This window comes from Scophthalmus maximus, chromosome 18, assembly GCF_022379125.1.
Source record: "Scophthalmus maximus strain ysfricsl-2021 chromosome 18, ASM2237912v1, whole genome shotgun sequence".
Taxonomy (NCBI): Eukaryota; Metazoa; Chordata; class Actinopteri; order Pleuronectiformes; family Scophthalmidae; genus Scophthalmus; species Scophthalmus maximus.
In genome coordinates, this window is record NC_061532.1 from 13,476,841 (window position 1) to 13,489,815 (window position 12,975).

The 12,975-nt window shown below is 44.0% G+C and overlaps 1 protein-coding gene across 2 annotated transcripts; it reads left to right on the top strand.

The window, feature by feature from the left end:
- The first annotated feature begins 3,970 nt into the window (after positions 1-3,970).
- On the top strand, positions 3,971-12,730 carry paplnb (papilin b, proteoglycan-like sulfated glycoprotein). Of its 2 annotated transcripts, XM_047328828.1 has the most exons (14): positions 3,971-4,165; positions 7,601-7,812; positions 8,481-8,600; positions 8,991-9,100; positions 9,301-9,361; positions 9,463-9,565; positions 9,667-9,797; positions 9,993-10,313; positions 10,618-10,794; positions 10,881-11,031; positions 11,112-11,192; positions 11,652-11,799; positions 11,894-11,972; positions 12,110-12,730. In XM_047328828.1, exons 3-14 carry the CDS (start codon positions 8,544-8,546, stop codon positions 12,392-12,394), a joined length of 1,704 nt encoding a protein of 567 aa, XP_047184784.1. In that variant the 5' UTR covers positions 3,971-4,165; positions 7,601-7,812; positions 8,481-8,543; the 3' UTR covers positions 12,395-12,730. The 2 variants fall into 2 exon arrangements, with proteins under 2 accessions (XP_047184784.1, XP_047184783.1); XM_047328827.1 differs by lacking the exons at positions 3,971-4,165; positions 7,601-7,812; positions 8,481-8,600 and having other exon boundaries at positions 8,640-9,100.
- Positions 12,731-12,975: the final 245 nt, after the last annotated feature.

The window sequence follows — 12,975 nt, forward strand, 5'->3', positions numbered from 1 at the left end:
TGTTTTTACCAAACGGACCCAAAAATCGTTCGGACCGGGCCGGACCGACTAACATGCCCGTGTCCTTGCTAGAATATTCTAAAAGGAGCCAGGAGTGTCACCTGTTGGCTGTCCCGTCTCCCTCCCAGCTTGTATAGATAGCGAGTAGATGAATCTAGGCTGTCGCTTTGCTAAAGTTAGCCGCGCAATTAGTCCATACACTAATTAGCTGCGAGATGGAGCAGAGGCGCGACAGATTTCCCCGGTGTCCAAAAACCCGTTTCCCAGCCCCAATAAGAGTAAATGAGGTCCTGGCAACAGCAACTGGGAAATACAGAGAGAGAGAGAGAGAGAGAGAGAAAACATGGCAGCTGATCTGTGTGGTTTCGTCTCAGGGAACTGAAATTTCTTCTATGGCCAGGACAATTATTCCCTCGTCTTAGAGAAGAGTGGTTCCCATCCTGTGGATACATCTGATTGGTTGCTGTGTGATTAACGGGACAGAAAAGCTGAAATTATGTTTCTAATGTTTTTTTTAAACCTTCCTCCAAACTTTTCTGCTCACACCTTGGTGACACATCCCCGACAAGTAGACGTTGCATTAGTCTTTTGAAAAAAAACAAAACAAGCAAACAGTTCATTTCAAATCTTCTCAAATTGCAATATCAACAACATCAACGGAAAACACACTCACTGTTCTCATTGGATTTTAGAAGTTGAGCTTGGGATTTTAATTTGACTTCAGTGTCACCGATGCTGTCGTCCTTCCTCAGCGCTGCTCGGATTAAACGTGGCTTCACTCTTGGGCCCTTGGTCCTTGGTCCGCGCTTGTGTTTGTTATCGCTGCTAGCCGAGCACATCGCTTCATTGGAGCGGGAAAAATATTGTCCGACGAGTGTTCCTGTAGTCCCTGTGTGTGTGTGTGTGTGTGTGTACACTGAGGTGAAACTGCAAGCCCAAGAATGTGGAAGGGGTTATAACACAATTAAAGCTCTGTTAAGGGAGTGCAGCGTTGGCAGGCATCCGACTTCAGGTGCATCGGAGACCCAACAATGGGGCATTCTGAGCCGGTGAGCAGATCAGTGTCATACGTATCGCTTATCGTGAACCGGGCCAAATGCTTCACTTGACGGACACTATGGACACATTAGACAGTCATAATGGGCACGAGTCACGGAGGTCAGCGCGATGAATTCCACCTTTAATTACCTTGCCGTGTAATTCGAAAAAGAAGTGGACCTGCTTATCTTTCCCGGCTCTTCGATCCGGACCGCCCACTGCTGTGCGGCCCTGAGTTTCTCCGGCCCGACTCACTGACCGGATCGCCCGGTGAGAGACAGTTTTATGGGTTCTAATGATGTTAAAGCGTCCCACCACCACAACAGATAGCATACCAGTGAGATCAGTTTGCAGTTCCTTTCAACGGTCGCCAATGGGAACATAAATCACACATTTTCCACAATGTGGGTTGGTCCAGACATTTAAACTTCCCTCCGGACTGAGACAACTGCGGTGTCCTGACCGATACGCAGCAGAGACTCCACATTGTTGTTTCGCTGACAGCGGAGAAGAAATTCTCTGGCATCGAATGAAAGCGGGGGAGTTCTCGTCGGAACATTAGCTATTCATGCACTTGTACTCCCCTGGAGGGACGGGATCAGGAATCCCACCCATTTACCAGAAAAAGGCGACGTCTCAGGGAAACTTATCCAGATCTGTGGAATCGGGGTGGAGCGCTGCTTAGCTGTTTTTCTTTCGCTCCTTTTTCACTAAACTAAATCTGGCGTTTCCCCTCGTGGCATTATCTCAAGGAGCATTACCTCTTTCCTTTTAAAGGATTTAACTGACACTCGTGTGCAGAGTGACTGACGTTTGAAAGAAACTGTAAATGAGAGTTTGAATAGAAATGCCTCTGAGAGCTCCAAGGTAAAAGAGGCCCCACACTGAGGGACACCTTGTGTTTTTTCCCCCCAACCCTTTTTCATCCACAAAACACTTCTCAGACTGCATGTTCCTCATTTTTTTAGATAAGTGGAGAATATTAGCAGTCGTTGGTCCTTGAGCCAAGACATGAGACAGTTTTTACAGGCCTGTAAATACAAACAGCACATGTCATAGTGTGTTCCTCATCAGTCATGTAGATAGGCCAAGTGTCCATCACCAGACGGTGTTGTATTCTGTGCTGATTATAATGCCCTTTGAGGTAGATTTGTGATTTAGGGTCTTATAAAATTTGATATGAACATTTTGAGTGATGCATACTTGTTTGTGCGAGTTGTGTCAGGTTCGTTTATGTATCACAAATTCACAAATCATAGTTTGTCTCAAAGGGCTTCGTGCTTTCTATGTTTGGATTTCTTAAATATCAAAGCCTTACTGCGTCAACCACCTATCATCCAACTCCCGATCTCCAGTCCAACGACCCAATTAGGGACCTTCCTCCCCTTTAACCACTTGTCAATTCCCATGATTCCGTCCGTGATGGGCCCAGCACAGTGGCTCTGTCTTTAACCACATGTCATTAAGCATCGAAAACAACAACAGCAGCACCAGATGGAGGGCCGTAAATCACAGGGCCATGCACACCCAGGAGAGTCCATAAATAGTGTAACACTCCTGAGGGTAAAGACACCCCCCTGGTCCCCCAAGGGTCCCGGGGGCCGGGGCGGCGTACAAGCCACTGGCCCATAACTCTCTCATGCCTTCGGTGACACAGAGCTCTTTTTTTTTTTATGCCCTCATTTACTCGCGTGTAAATCACTGAGGGGAAACACCGCCATGAACTCTTTCTTTGGGCCGCGACCGGCGACGGTGGCGGTTTGTCTGAGAGCATTCTGCAGAGACGAACCAGATGTTTGGGTGGAGACTGTGTTGTGTGTGAGAAAAAAGGAGGACAGAGATAAGGACACAGACCGGGTACAGGGAAGGGGAGGTTAGCACAAAGGATGGAACAAGTGCCACCCAGTGCTTCACCTTAACAAAAGCAACCTTTAGGAATTCCCCCTTTGGTCACACTGCTAGTGGTTTTTATTCAGACCTGACTAAAATACACGTTTCATGTACGTCCAATCAGTTACAGCCATGCGGAAGCCACGTACAGATACCAGGCCATGTGAATTGATACATTTTATCCCCTCACTATTGTAGAAGGGGTTCAAGCACGGTCATGTAGCCTGAAGGGTCGGGCGGTCGTGGCGAGTGTGTTTCTGTTAAACCCCCCCCATGAGTGAATCTATTTTCTGAGGCACCTCTGACACTCATCTGGACCACAACAATGTCCCCTTTCTCCTCTCCGCCTCACGCTTGGCCGGCCGCTCTGAATACGACCTAGGGTGAAATAAGCCATACCCCTGAACCCCCCACAACGCCCCTGGCATACATGGAAACACACACAGATGAGTACACGTGTTGGCACGTAAAATGAGGCTCACTGAAATGTACACACACAGCCTCTCGTAGAATTTACTAGCGCACCCCCGCAACTATGAGCCGGAGCAAACGACTGAACGTGATGAACTCACAGTTGCCCAGAGGAGCAAAATAAAAACACACGAGGAAGGAGGGAAGGCAGACAATACACACAACACATGTAGGGAACACTGCGACGCCGTGGGGAAGACAAGGCTGCCCCCATGTGGAGACATTGAAGAACTACACAAACTTTGCTCCATTTATTTTTTACGTCACACTTAAAGTTAGTAGCCGTAGATCAAATCTGAAACAACAATGTGGGCTAAAGGTTCAAAACAAAAACAGTTGTAATGTAGCTACATTAGTTAAATCTCCACAGCAATGCCTCTCATTGGCTCAATATGAAACCTGCGTTAGAACATGACCTTTAAAATGAGGTTACAAAAATACCTGACCCACAGAGGTCAAGGTTTATTTCAATATGAATGAGAACAGATTCTATTCAGTCTATTCAAAACTTTTAGAAAAAAATGTACAGGTCCCATCTGTCACACCGACTTCACTTTCTCGGTGAACAGCTGATTATCAGCATTCAGAGTTGAGCCTTAAAATAGCAGCATCACGACCAACGTCACAGTGGGTGAAACCTAGTTGCTGCGAGAGACGGGCAGCACCGATGTGTTGTGGACAGGCTCCACGCGTCTCACGCGACCTGGCTTATCTTTAGCCTGCATGTTGAAACATCCTGGATGCTCACAGAGGAACCGAGACACAAGTAAGAGCTCTATTTCCTACTCATTCTATTTTTGTTTTATTCTAGTAGGCCACATTTTTTGTAGCTTTTCCTCTAACTTGCTTTGTTCTGCCTGTAGCCATTAACAAAGTCATGCTGCTTTTTGCTTTAGTGAAGAACTGGAACTTTTTGCTGTTGTTTTATTCCACGATTCCTTGTTATGTATTTCTGATTTGCCACATTTTTTTTTTCCAAGGAGATTCTTGACTGGTTGTTTTTTTTTGTATGTTCCTTTTGTAGAGTCCCTCTTTATTATTTTGTCCAATGTCTCTGGGTGGACATCAAATATATTCTCACTCAAGTTATTATTGTGTGTTCTTTTTTAAGGCTAGGCTTAGTTTCACTGCCTGCTCTTTTAAAATAAAAACAATTACAGCAAGTAGTTCATCGATCGGATCTTCTCAATGGTTCATGGTTATTCACACAAAAAAATACCCATACAGTCAATATTTACACCGCTGCATTTACTTCTCAGAAAGAGGAATGTTTCCTCTTAACGCTGCGCCGCCTCAGAGCAAGTTGGCTTGTTTTGATAAGTGATTGGGGGTGGTGAGGTCATTCAAACTCCTTATCTCCACAGCCATATAAAGGGTAAGTGCTTCTGCAGGGTCTTTAAACATGCTTTTGAAAATATGCAATTTCATCTTGGCTATGATGTATTTTCTCATTTTACTGTTTCATTCTATGTGAGTGACTGAAGGAAAAGAATGAAAGTGTTTAACTATAGCACTTTATTGACAGCACACTTTTCATTACAAAAACTTATCTTAACTGTCACTTAACCATTTTAACCTAACTCATTTATAATTATGCATAACAAATTTTTATTATTATCATATATAACTAAAATCCCAGCTTACACATTTCACATTTTCTACAATTTCCAAATATTTCCAATATATATATATATATATATATATATATATATATATATATATATATATATATATATAATATTAATATTCCAAATATTGGCTTCTACCAGGGCCATATTTCATTACCAGGCCATGATTCCCTATCAAATATAACTCTGTATTTAACAGTTTCAACATGTTTTGGGGCCCCCTACTGAAGCTGCTGCCCCAGCAACCCGACCACGGATAAGCGGTTGAAGATGAGATGAGATGAGATGAACATGTTTTTGACTTGAGATATTGCTTTCTCAGTTTCAACTTTATAGTTCTAATTAATTTTCCCGTCCCTCACCATCAGAGGGCATTGTCTCACAATCTCCTTTAAAAAAAAGTCACTCACATATTCAGAATCAGAGGGCAAAAAAATGCAAGAAAAGGCTTTCTCTCTACTAAGTTTTTTGATGTAATAAATAAACATGGACCTGCTCCGACACTTCACTTGCAGAAGCACAGGGGTGAAAAGTGCATCAGAAAACCCCACTTGAAGAAAAGGGAACCCGAACGGCAGGCAGATCAGAGAGAGAGAGAAGGAGGTAGTGTCGTGCGCGTGAGTGTGTGCGCGTGAGGGTCAAGGCCGCCCACAGACAACTGCCCGAGGATTGGGTTAATCTGTCGGCTCAGACGGCCACGACGCTCAATAGGTTTGGGAGGAGGAAAATGACCACGTAATCTGATGTCCCGCCTGCCGTTCACCCGAGCGAGCAAGTGTCTGGACTGGGGTTGGCTGCCCTAACTGGATTACAGGGGCACCTGGACACACATACCTACCCACACACACACACACACACACACACACACACACACACACACACTGTACACACAGGTGCACAGTGTGTTGCTCCCCTGCAAGGAGCTTCAACTCCTTACCGGCTGAGAAAAGGCTTTAGAGCAGCTCTGCATCTTTGTCATATCTCATCCTTCTTTCTCCAAATCTTTGACTTCTCTCGTTCTTACAGCTTGAACCTCTTTTGCGATCATTGTCCGCAGCTAAATGACTCGCATTTCCTCCGCACGCCTGTTTTGCTGAAGTCTGACTGGAGCATCAGGGGGCTGAGAGCCGCCACAGCAGAAAGGATGGAGACACACCCAAAGGCCGAGCCGGAGTCCGAGGACCAGGCCCCAGACAACACTGTGGTCGTGAGTCTGGACACCTCCGGGTTGGAGGGGACCGCCGACCGTCTGGAGCAGCTGATGAAGAGCATGGAGGTGCTGCTGTCGGACGTGGAGCAACTGCGGGGCCACTGCAGCCACCAGGCCACTGAGCTGATGCGCGCGGCAGTGGACCTGAGGCAGCAGCAGGAGGAGCTGAAGGAGAGCTACTCGGCGCTGTCCCGGGAAATGCAGGAGATCGTGGATTCAGTGGACGACCTGTTCAGCACCAAGAGTTCCTTTGAAGCCAAGGAGAAGCAGGCACAGAAACTGAACCGGCAGCTCTGAGGGACAGGAAGTGACTGTTTCTTCTTTTTTCATTCTGGAGAAAAACAAGACTGTTTTTTGGGGTGGGGGGGGACTGAGACGTGTGAGTGAACATTTGGGAGGGATGAGTTTGGTGGAAGGGTGTCAGGCAGAGGTTTTCATGGCTTTGACTCTTGCGTGGCATTTATATAACCGTGTGCAAATAGCACGTTTTAGGTCTTTACAGTATCTGACAAGCACATTTACTGAAAATAACTTATTCCAGAAATTGAATACAATACCTTCAATAGTTTTTTTTAATTTTTTTTAATTGGAACTTAATGAGCTTAACAAAGGCGCAATTTGTTGCATTTCTCTCCTCCTAGATTCCTGTGTGCTGCTGCCTTTAATGCAGGTGATGGCAATACAGTTCAACGTGTGCTGCGTGTCAGCAAATATTTTACTATCATTTATGCTGTCATCACATTTTTCCCCCTGCAACACCCACTAACAATCACACACATCATAGTTATCCCCCCACTCAGGCATTCTGCATTCATTGGTAAGACTAAAGTATATATTTTACTCCTATTTGGCTCCTTCAGCTTGCTGAAAGTCTGGCACAGGAATGTTGCTCCCCATTGATTCCCGTCGGTTCATCCCATCCCATCCAGCGACGCTCCACTGTGGTTTCTCACTAAAATAAATCTAAGTACAGCCCTGGGGCGATGTTAACCTCCCACCAGCACCTCTGCTGCGGCTGGTGGGTCTGTATTTAGTGGTTGTGAGATGTGCGAAAGCGACAATTGTGAAGACAAATCAATGAATCTCTCACCCAAACTCATATTTTATTGCATTTCTGATTTAATAACTTTCTGAATATCATTGCTTTCACTTTTAAAATGCAAGCATGAAACCATTAAATTATGTGTGCACAAAAAACCCCTCCTCCTCGTTTTCTTCTTCTTTATAGCTTAATGTGCTGAACAGTGATTATAGTTTTTTTTGCACGAGGGAAGAAGAATTAAAAAAAGGGTTGATCCCAGACTTCTAAAACAATATAGTTTCATGGCCCGAGGCTCTAAAATAAAATCACTCTGTCCCACAGAAGAAATAACAGCTTATATCCATCGTCAAAAAAGATCTTTTGGGAGAAACAGAGTTCCTCTGTGTGGTTGAAACCTGACACGTTATGGGCTGTCGTGTTCCTGAGCAGAGAGGGTGTGAAGGTAGAAAAGCTGGGTGTCAGTGCCGACTGTACCTTCACTACTGAGGTGCACCTCCCTCTGGACTGTTGGTCGACCAGCTGGGAATCCACAGGTAAGAATGAAAATATAATTTATTCCGATTTTTTTATCAGTACGTTTCAGCTATGCGGGTGAAACATGCTTTGCATATTATAATAATCATACTCACTTTCTTTATATTTCTTTTTCTTATTCTTTATATTTCTGCTATTCATATATTTCTATGGGGGATGTCCCGATACGATAATCCATATCGGTATTGGGGCAATATTGGCCAAAATGACTGGATCGGTTATCGGAATGAATAAGAAGTAAAATCAGATTCCGATACATTACAGTAAACATACCATATAAAATGCTATTTACGTATCTACTAAGCTTTGAACGACATTATGGCATCATATTTTTATGTTCATTTATTATTATTTAATTAACAGATTACAATTCAATTTGTTTCGATGGTGCTGGCCTTAAAAAATTCTGCAAAAAGTTCTGTGAGAAATCAAACAGCAGTATTTCATATGCAGTATTAATATTTTATGTAGGGAAAAGATTGTATCAGATTAGTATCGGATCGGACAAGAAAATGTAGTATCGTCCCATCAGTAATTTCTACATTTGTATTTAATATGTTCTTTATATTTTGTATGGTGTGTTGTGTGATACCTGCTGCTGTAACACCAGAAGGGATCAATAAAGTACCTCTCTCTCTCTCTCTCTCTCTCTCTCTCGGACTGAAAGTTGACTTATTTAGTCCCTTCCTCCATATCAGTCGATTAGCATCAGCAGTGGACTCTGGTGAACATGAACATCCTGTCAGTCCTGGTTCTCCTACAGCTGCTCGCTGTACCTGCCTTCACTGTGAGTCTTCAATTTCTTGTCTCAACAATATCAACAATGTCATACCATTGATATCATTTGCATGTACTGTACATGTCAGTACCTAAGCATGGGTACATGTTGCAAAGAACGCCAAGTACAGTGTGTCCAAAAATCTCAGCCTAAAAATATCAAACGTTCAAATGAACACATTGATGTTGTTTACATGACGGGGAGCAGGTTTGCACAGACGTTATGCAACGTGTAGTGGATGGTTTGTGGCTAAATGTTCCTGCTTCTATTTTGGCGGTCTCTGGCGGTCTCTTAGTGTGTGTTAGTGGTTTACGGTGGGCTGTGATATGGTGTGTGCGAGAGAGAGCACAGTGTTGTCCGGCAGCTGAGCGAGTAGGAGTGTCATTGTCTACTTTTCAGCTGACACAGCCGAGCCATGACTACTGGGGGGAGTTCGGAGCCTATGGGCCCTGCAGCCGCACCTGTGGCACCGGAGTGGCGATGAGAACCAGGAAGTGTATCACTTCGAGGTAGGACATAGAGTCGTAGGGCGTAAGAATGAGGAGATGGTCTCGTCTGCTAAAGATGCAATGAGAGCTCCTCAGATTTGATTTGGAATAGGCCAAAGAACGTGATCTGTGTTTAGTTATTTCAGACAAGACAATAGAGACAAATGCATTTAACAAGAATGAGGAATATTTGGAACAGTACTTTTTTCTCTCTCTTGCAGAACTGACGGAGGACACAACTGCATAGGATCCTCTAATTCCTACCGAACCTGTAACACACATGTAATTATCCTTCAACTCGTTTTCATATAAATTGTATCAACCCACAACCTGCACTAATGTATCCAAGAAAAGATTTGATCCAACATTTTTTGTCACTGTAGGAATGTCCAGTTGGTTCCAGGGACTTCAGGGAGGAGCAGTGTTCCCAGTTTGACAGAATGGACTTTCAGTCCAAACGACGCACATGGGTGCCTTACTACGGAGGTCCAGGACCTGTTATCATATTGTGCCAATACATTATCTGAGTCTTTAGGTGACAACACATAAATTGAATTGATTTGATTACTGTACCTCTAATAATCTAGCATCCAATCCGTGTGAGCTGAACTGTGTGCCAAGAGGAGAGAACTTCTACTATCGACACAGACCTGCAGTGGTAGACGGAACCCCGTGCTACGTGGGCCGCACGGACATCTGCGTGGACGGCGTCTGCAGGGTGGGAGCAAAAACTGAGATTCTGCAGACATCATATCAACGTCATATTTATAGTGTCACTGTCTGATTTCACATTCACAGTAGAGCCCCAATTCTATCACCTCTATGATTTTATAATCCACATTTCCTTGCTAAATACATTTATCATTGAGTTGGTTTGTTCAAGGGTGTTATATATATTTTTGTTGTTTTCCAGATGCTGACCCATGGAGAGTTTAGGGGCCTGGATGCCGACACTAACTCCGTTTACTCAGTGGCTCCTGTTGCCGTCGCTCCTCACCCAAGTGAGACGCTCACATACACGTACAAAACAGGCGTCTACGGCGCGTGCTCGGCCACCTGCAATGGAGGCATGCAGTATCGCAGCGTGGAGTGCTGGGCTCAGGACCCCGTGAACCCCCGTGCGGTGGAGGAGACCTATTGCATCACCCAGCGACTGCAGAGGCCCCAGAGTCAGCAGGCTTGCAACATGCAGCCGTGCGCTGCTGCCGAGTACAGTGTCTCAAGCTTCAGCATGGTTTGTATCTTACAGCAGAGAATTTCAAATGTATAACTTGGTTAGCACATTGTATCTGGCACAGTCCAAAATACAACAAAAAGGTGAAAATGTCTACTTTTGCTGCATTATGCATTGTACGAAAGTGTAGGAAAGATACAGAATTGTATTTTTTATGGGAATCACTAAGGATTATGGTCTGTTTTGTAAAATGCAAAAAAAAAAACACCCAATAGGAATCAAGCCTATTATTTGTCTTGGTGTCATTAATCTACGCTGAGGTATCAAGACAAGATTTTGATATTTTGCCGCATATGACACTCAGTGTTCAGTCACCTGTGGGGAAGGCCAGCAGACAAGGGACGTGATCTGTGTGGGACCAGCAAGTGAACATCTGGCGGAACAGGCCTGCAGCGGACTGGTTCGTCCTCCTTCTACCCAGGCCTGCCGCCGGCCGGCATGTCACACGCACATCACCTGGCATGTGACTGACTACGGACTGGTACGAGGAGAGAAATTCAAAAGTTTTGTACTGTGAAGAAAAGACGTTTCAATTATTACTCAGCCTCTCTTCCCTTGTGTCTGCAGTGCACCCGAAGCTGCGGTGGCGGTATGAGGGAGAGGAGGGTCAGCTGCTTTGATACAGATTTGAACCCGTACGCCGAAGCCCAGTGTGGATTAGCTAGCAGACCTGTCTCTGCGGAGGCGTGCAACTCCCAGCCATGCCCTGGAACTCAAAGTAAGCCTAAGTCTGAACTCTTATCAGTGGTTTGATTATTTATGCTTATTTGTAGTTAATTAATGAAGGATTGTCTTTAGTGGTCCCAAGTGTACAGGAGCCAAGGGCACGTGAAAGCACCATAAGAGGATTTGTGCCCCATGTTCCAGACGACCCCTCAGGTAAGGAAGAGGGTATAGTTTTATCCTCTTTCTTTGCATGTGTGAACATGCAATTATTTTATATGAGTATATGTTTAAACAAAGCAGTAAAGAATATCTTCAAAGAAACCGGTGATTTGGGCTTAGTCATCACGAAAACAGATTATTTTGGAATGATTGACTCCTCTGGCAATAAAAAAAAACCAACCTGCCCTTAACGTGTGTTTTCATGAAATTGGGGCCTGTCTGGCTCATGATTGCACTGTTTTCTCATTTATTTCATGTCTCTTTTTCACAAACACAAAGTCCAAAGTGTAGAAACTAACTGAACTCACAAAATAAGTTTCACATCACTGATGGTTCAGAATGAATTTATAAAACATGTTATGGATATATATAGACAGATCAGTAGTTTGTGTGTGGCCTGTGCAGTATCAGTATTGGTTTAAGCATGTCTTTGTCTATGTTTACCTTCTTTAGCTACTGGGACACAGACAAACATTGTCTACCCTCCTGTACACGGCCCACCGTGTGCACAGTCATTTTACGGCTGCTGTCCTGATGGCCACACCTCCACCACCGGACCCAGGAATCAGGGCTGCCTCCAATCTGACTGCGTTCGCACGAGGTAACGCTGCTTCTCGTAACCAATGTGATTTAGATGAAATGGATGGCTGTAGCATAATTCAAAGCGTTGAATACAAAAAATCTCTCTTCCTCAGGTATGGCTGTTGTTTGGATGGGGTGACTCCAGCTCAAGGATTTGGAAGAGCTGGGTGTCCCGAGTACCAGGCAACTGTGGTAGGAATCCCATCTATTCCTCAACTTGTGTTGATAAACTTATTAAAGAAAAAAGAAAAATGTCAGCCGGCTTGTAGCATTGATACATTTACCATCTTCAGCATCCTGATCTTTCACTTTCTCCTCCACTTGCTCAGGAACACCCACCAACCCCTGTCGCTCCATCCACCGGTAACATGTGCTCCCTGCCTCGTGATGACGGGCCCTGTGATGCCTGGATGGTCCGCTTCTACTATGACTCCGGCAGCGGTAAATGTACTGAGTTCTGGTACGGAAGCTGCCAGGGCAATGCCAATAACTTTGCATCCCTGGAGGCATGCCAGAGAGAGTGTGGCCATGTGGTGAGGCAGCCCGCACCCCCACCTCGTAGAGGGACCCCAGGGAGAAGGACAACCATGGGTGCTCTGAGAACGAGGGCATAAAAATGCACACAACTTTATTGCGCTAATCACATATTTGTATACACATTTACTATGTTTACATACATGAAGTCGCACAAAAACGTGTATTGTAAAACTTTCCACATCCCACATTCCATTTAAAGATCACAGTTTACAATAAAAAATGATCTATGTCATTAGTACGTTATAACTAATATAATTACTGCTCTTGATTTCATTATTTTTTATCTATTTTATCTTTGGCATTTTTGTTTGTGACACTCACTTAATTAATTTTTTTGTTATTTTTTGCCTTGTGGTTCAGGAGTGAAATAAAATTATTTCAATGTGATTACTAAAGTTAAATCATAAACCCAATTGGTGTGGTTTGTTTGTGTCTCCATTTTTTTTCCTGCAATGTTTCCAAAATTGCATTTACTTGGCTTTGACAAATTCTTTTGGTCAGTTTTACAAAATAAAATAAAACATACTTATTTTAAAACTAATGATTTAAATTCAAGACTTTTACTTTGCGGTATTTCTACTTCATGGGATTGCTACTTTCACTTAAGGAAATCATATGAATACTTTTTTTTCCACCACAGTCAAAATATTTTATACAC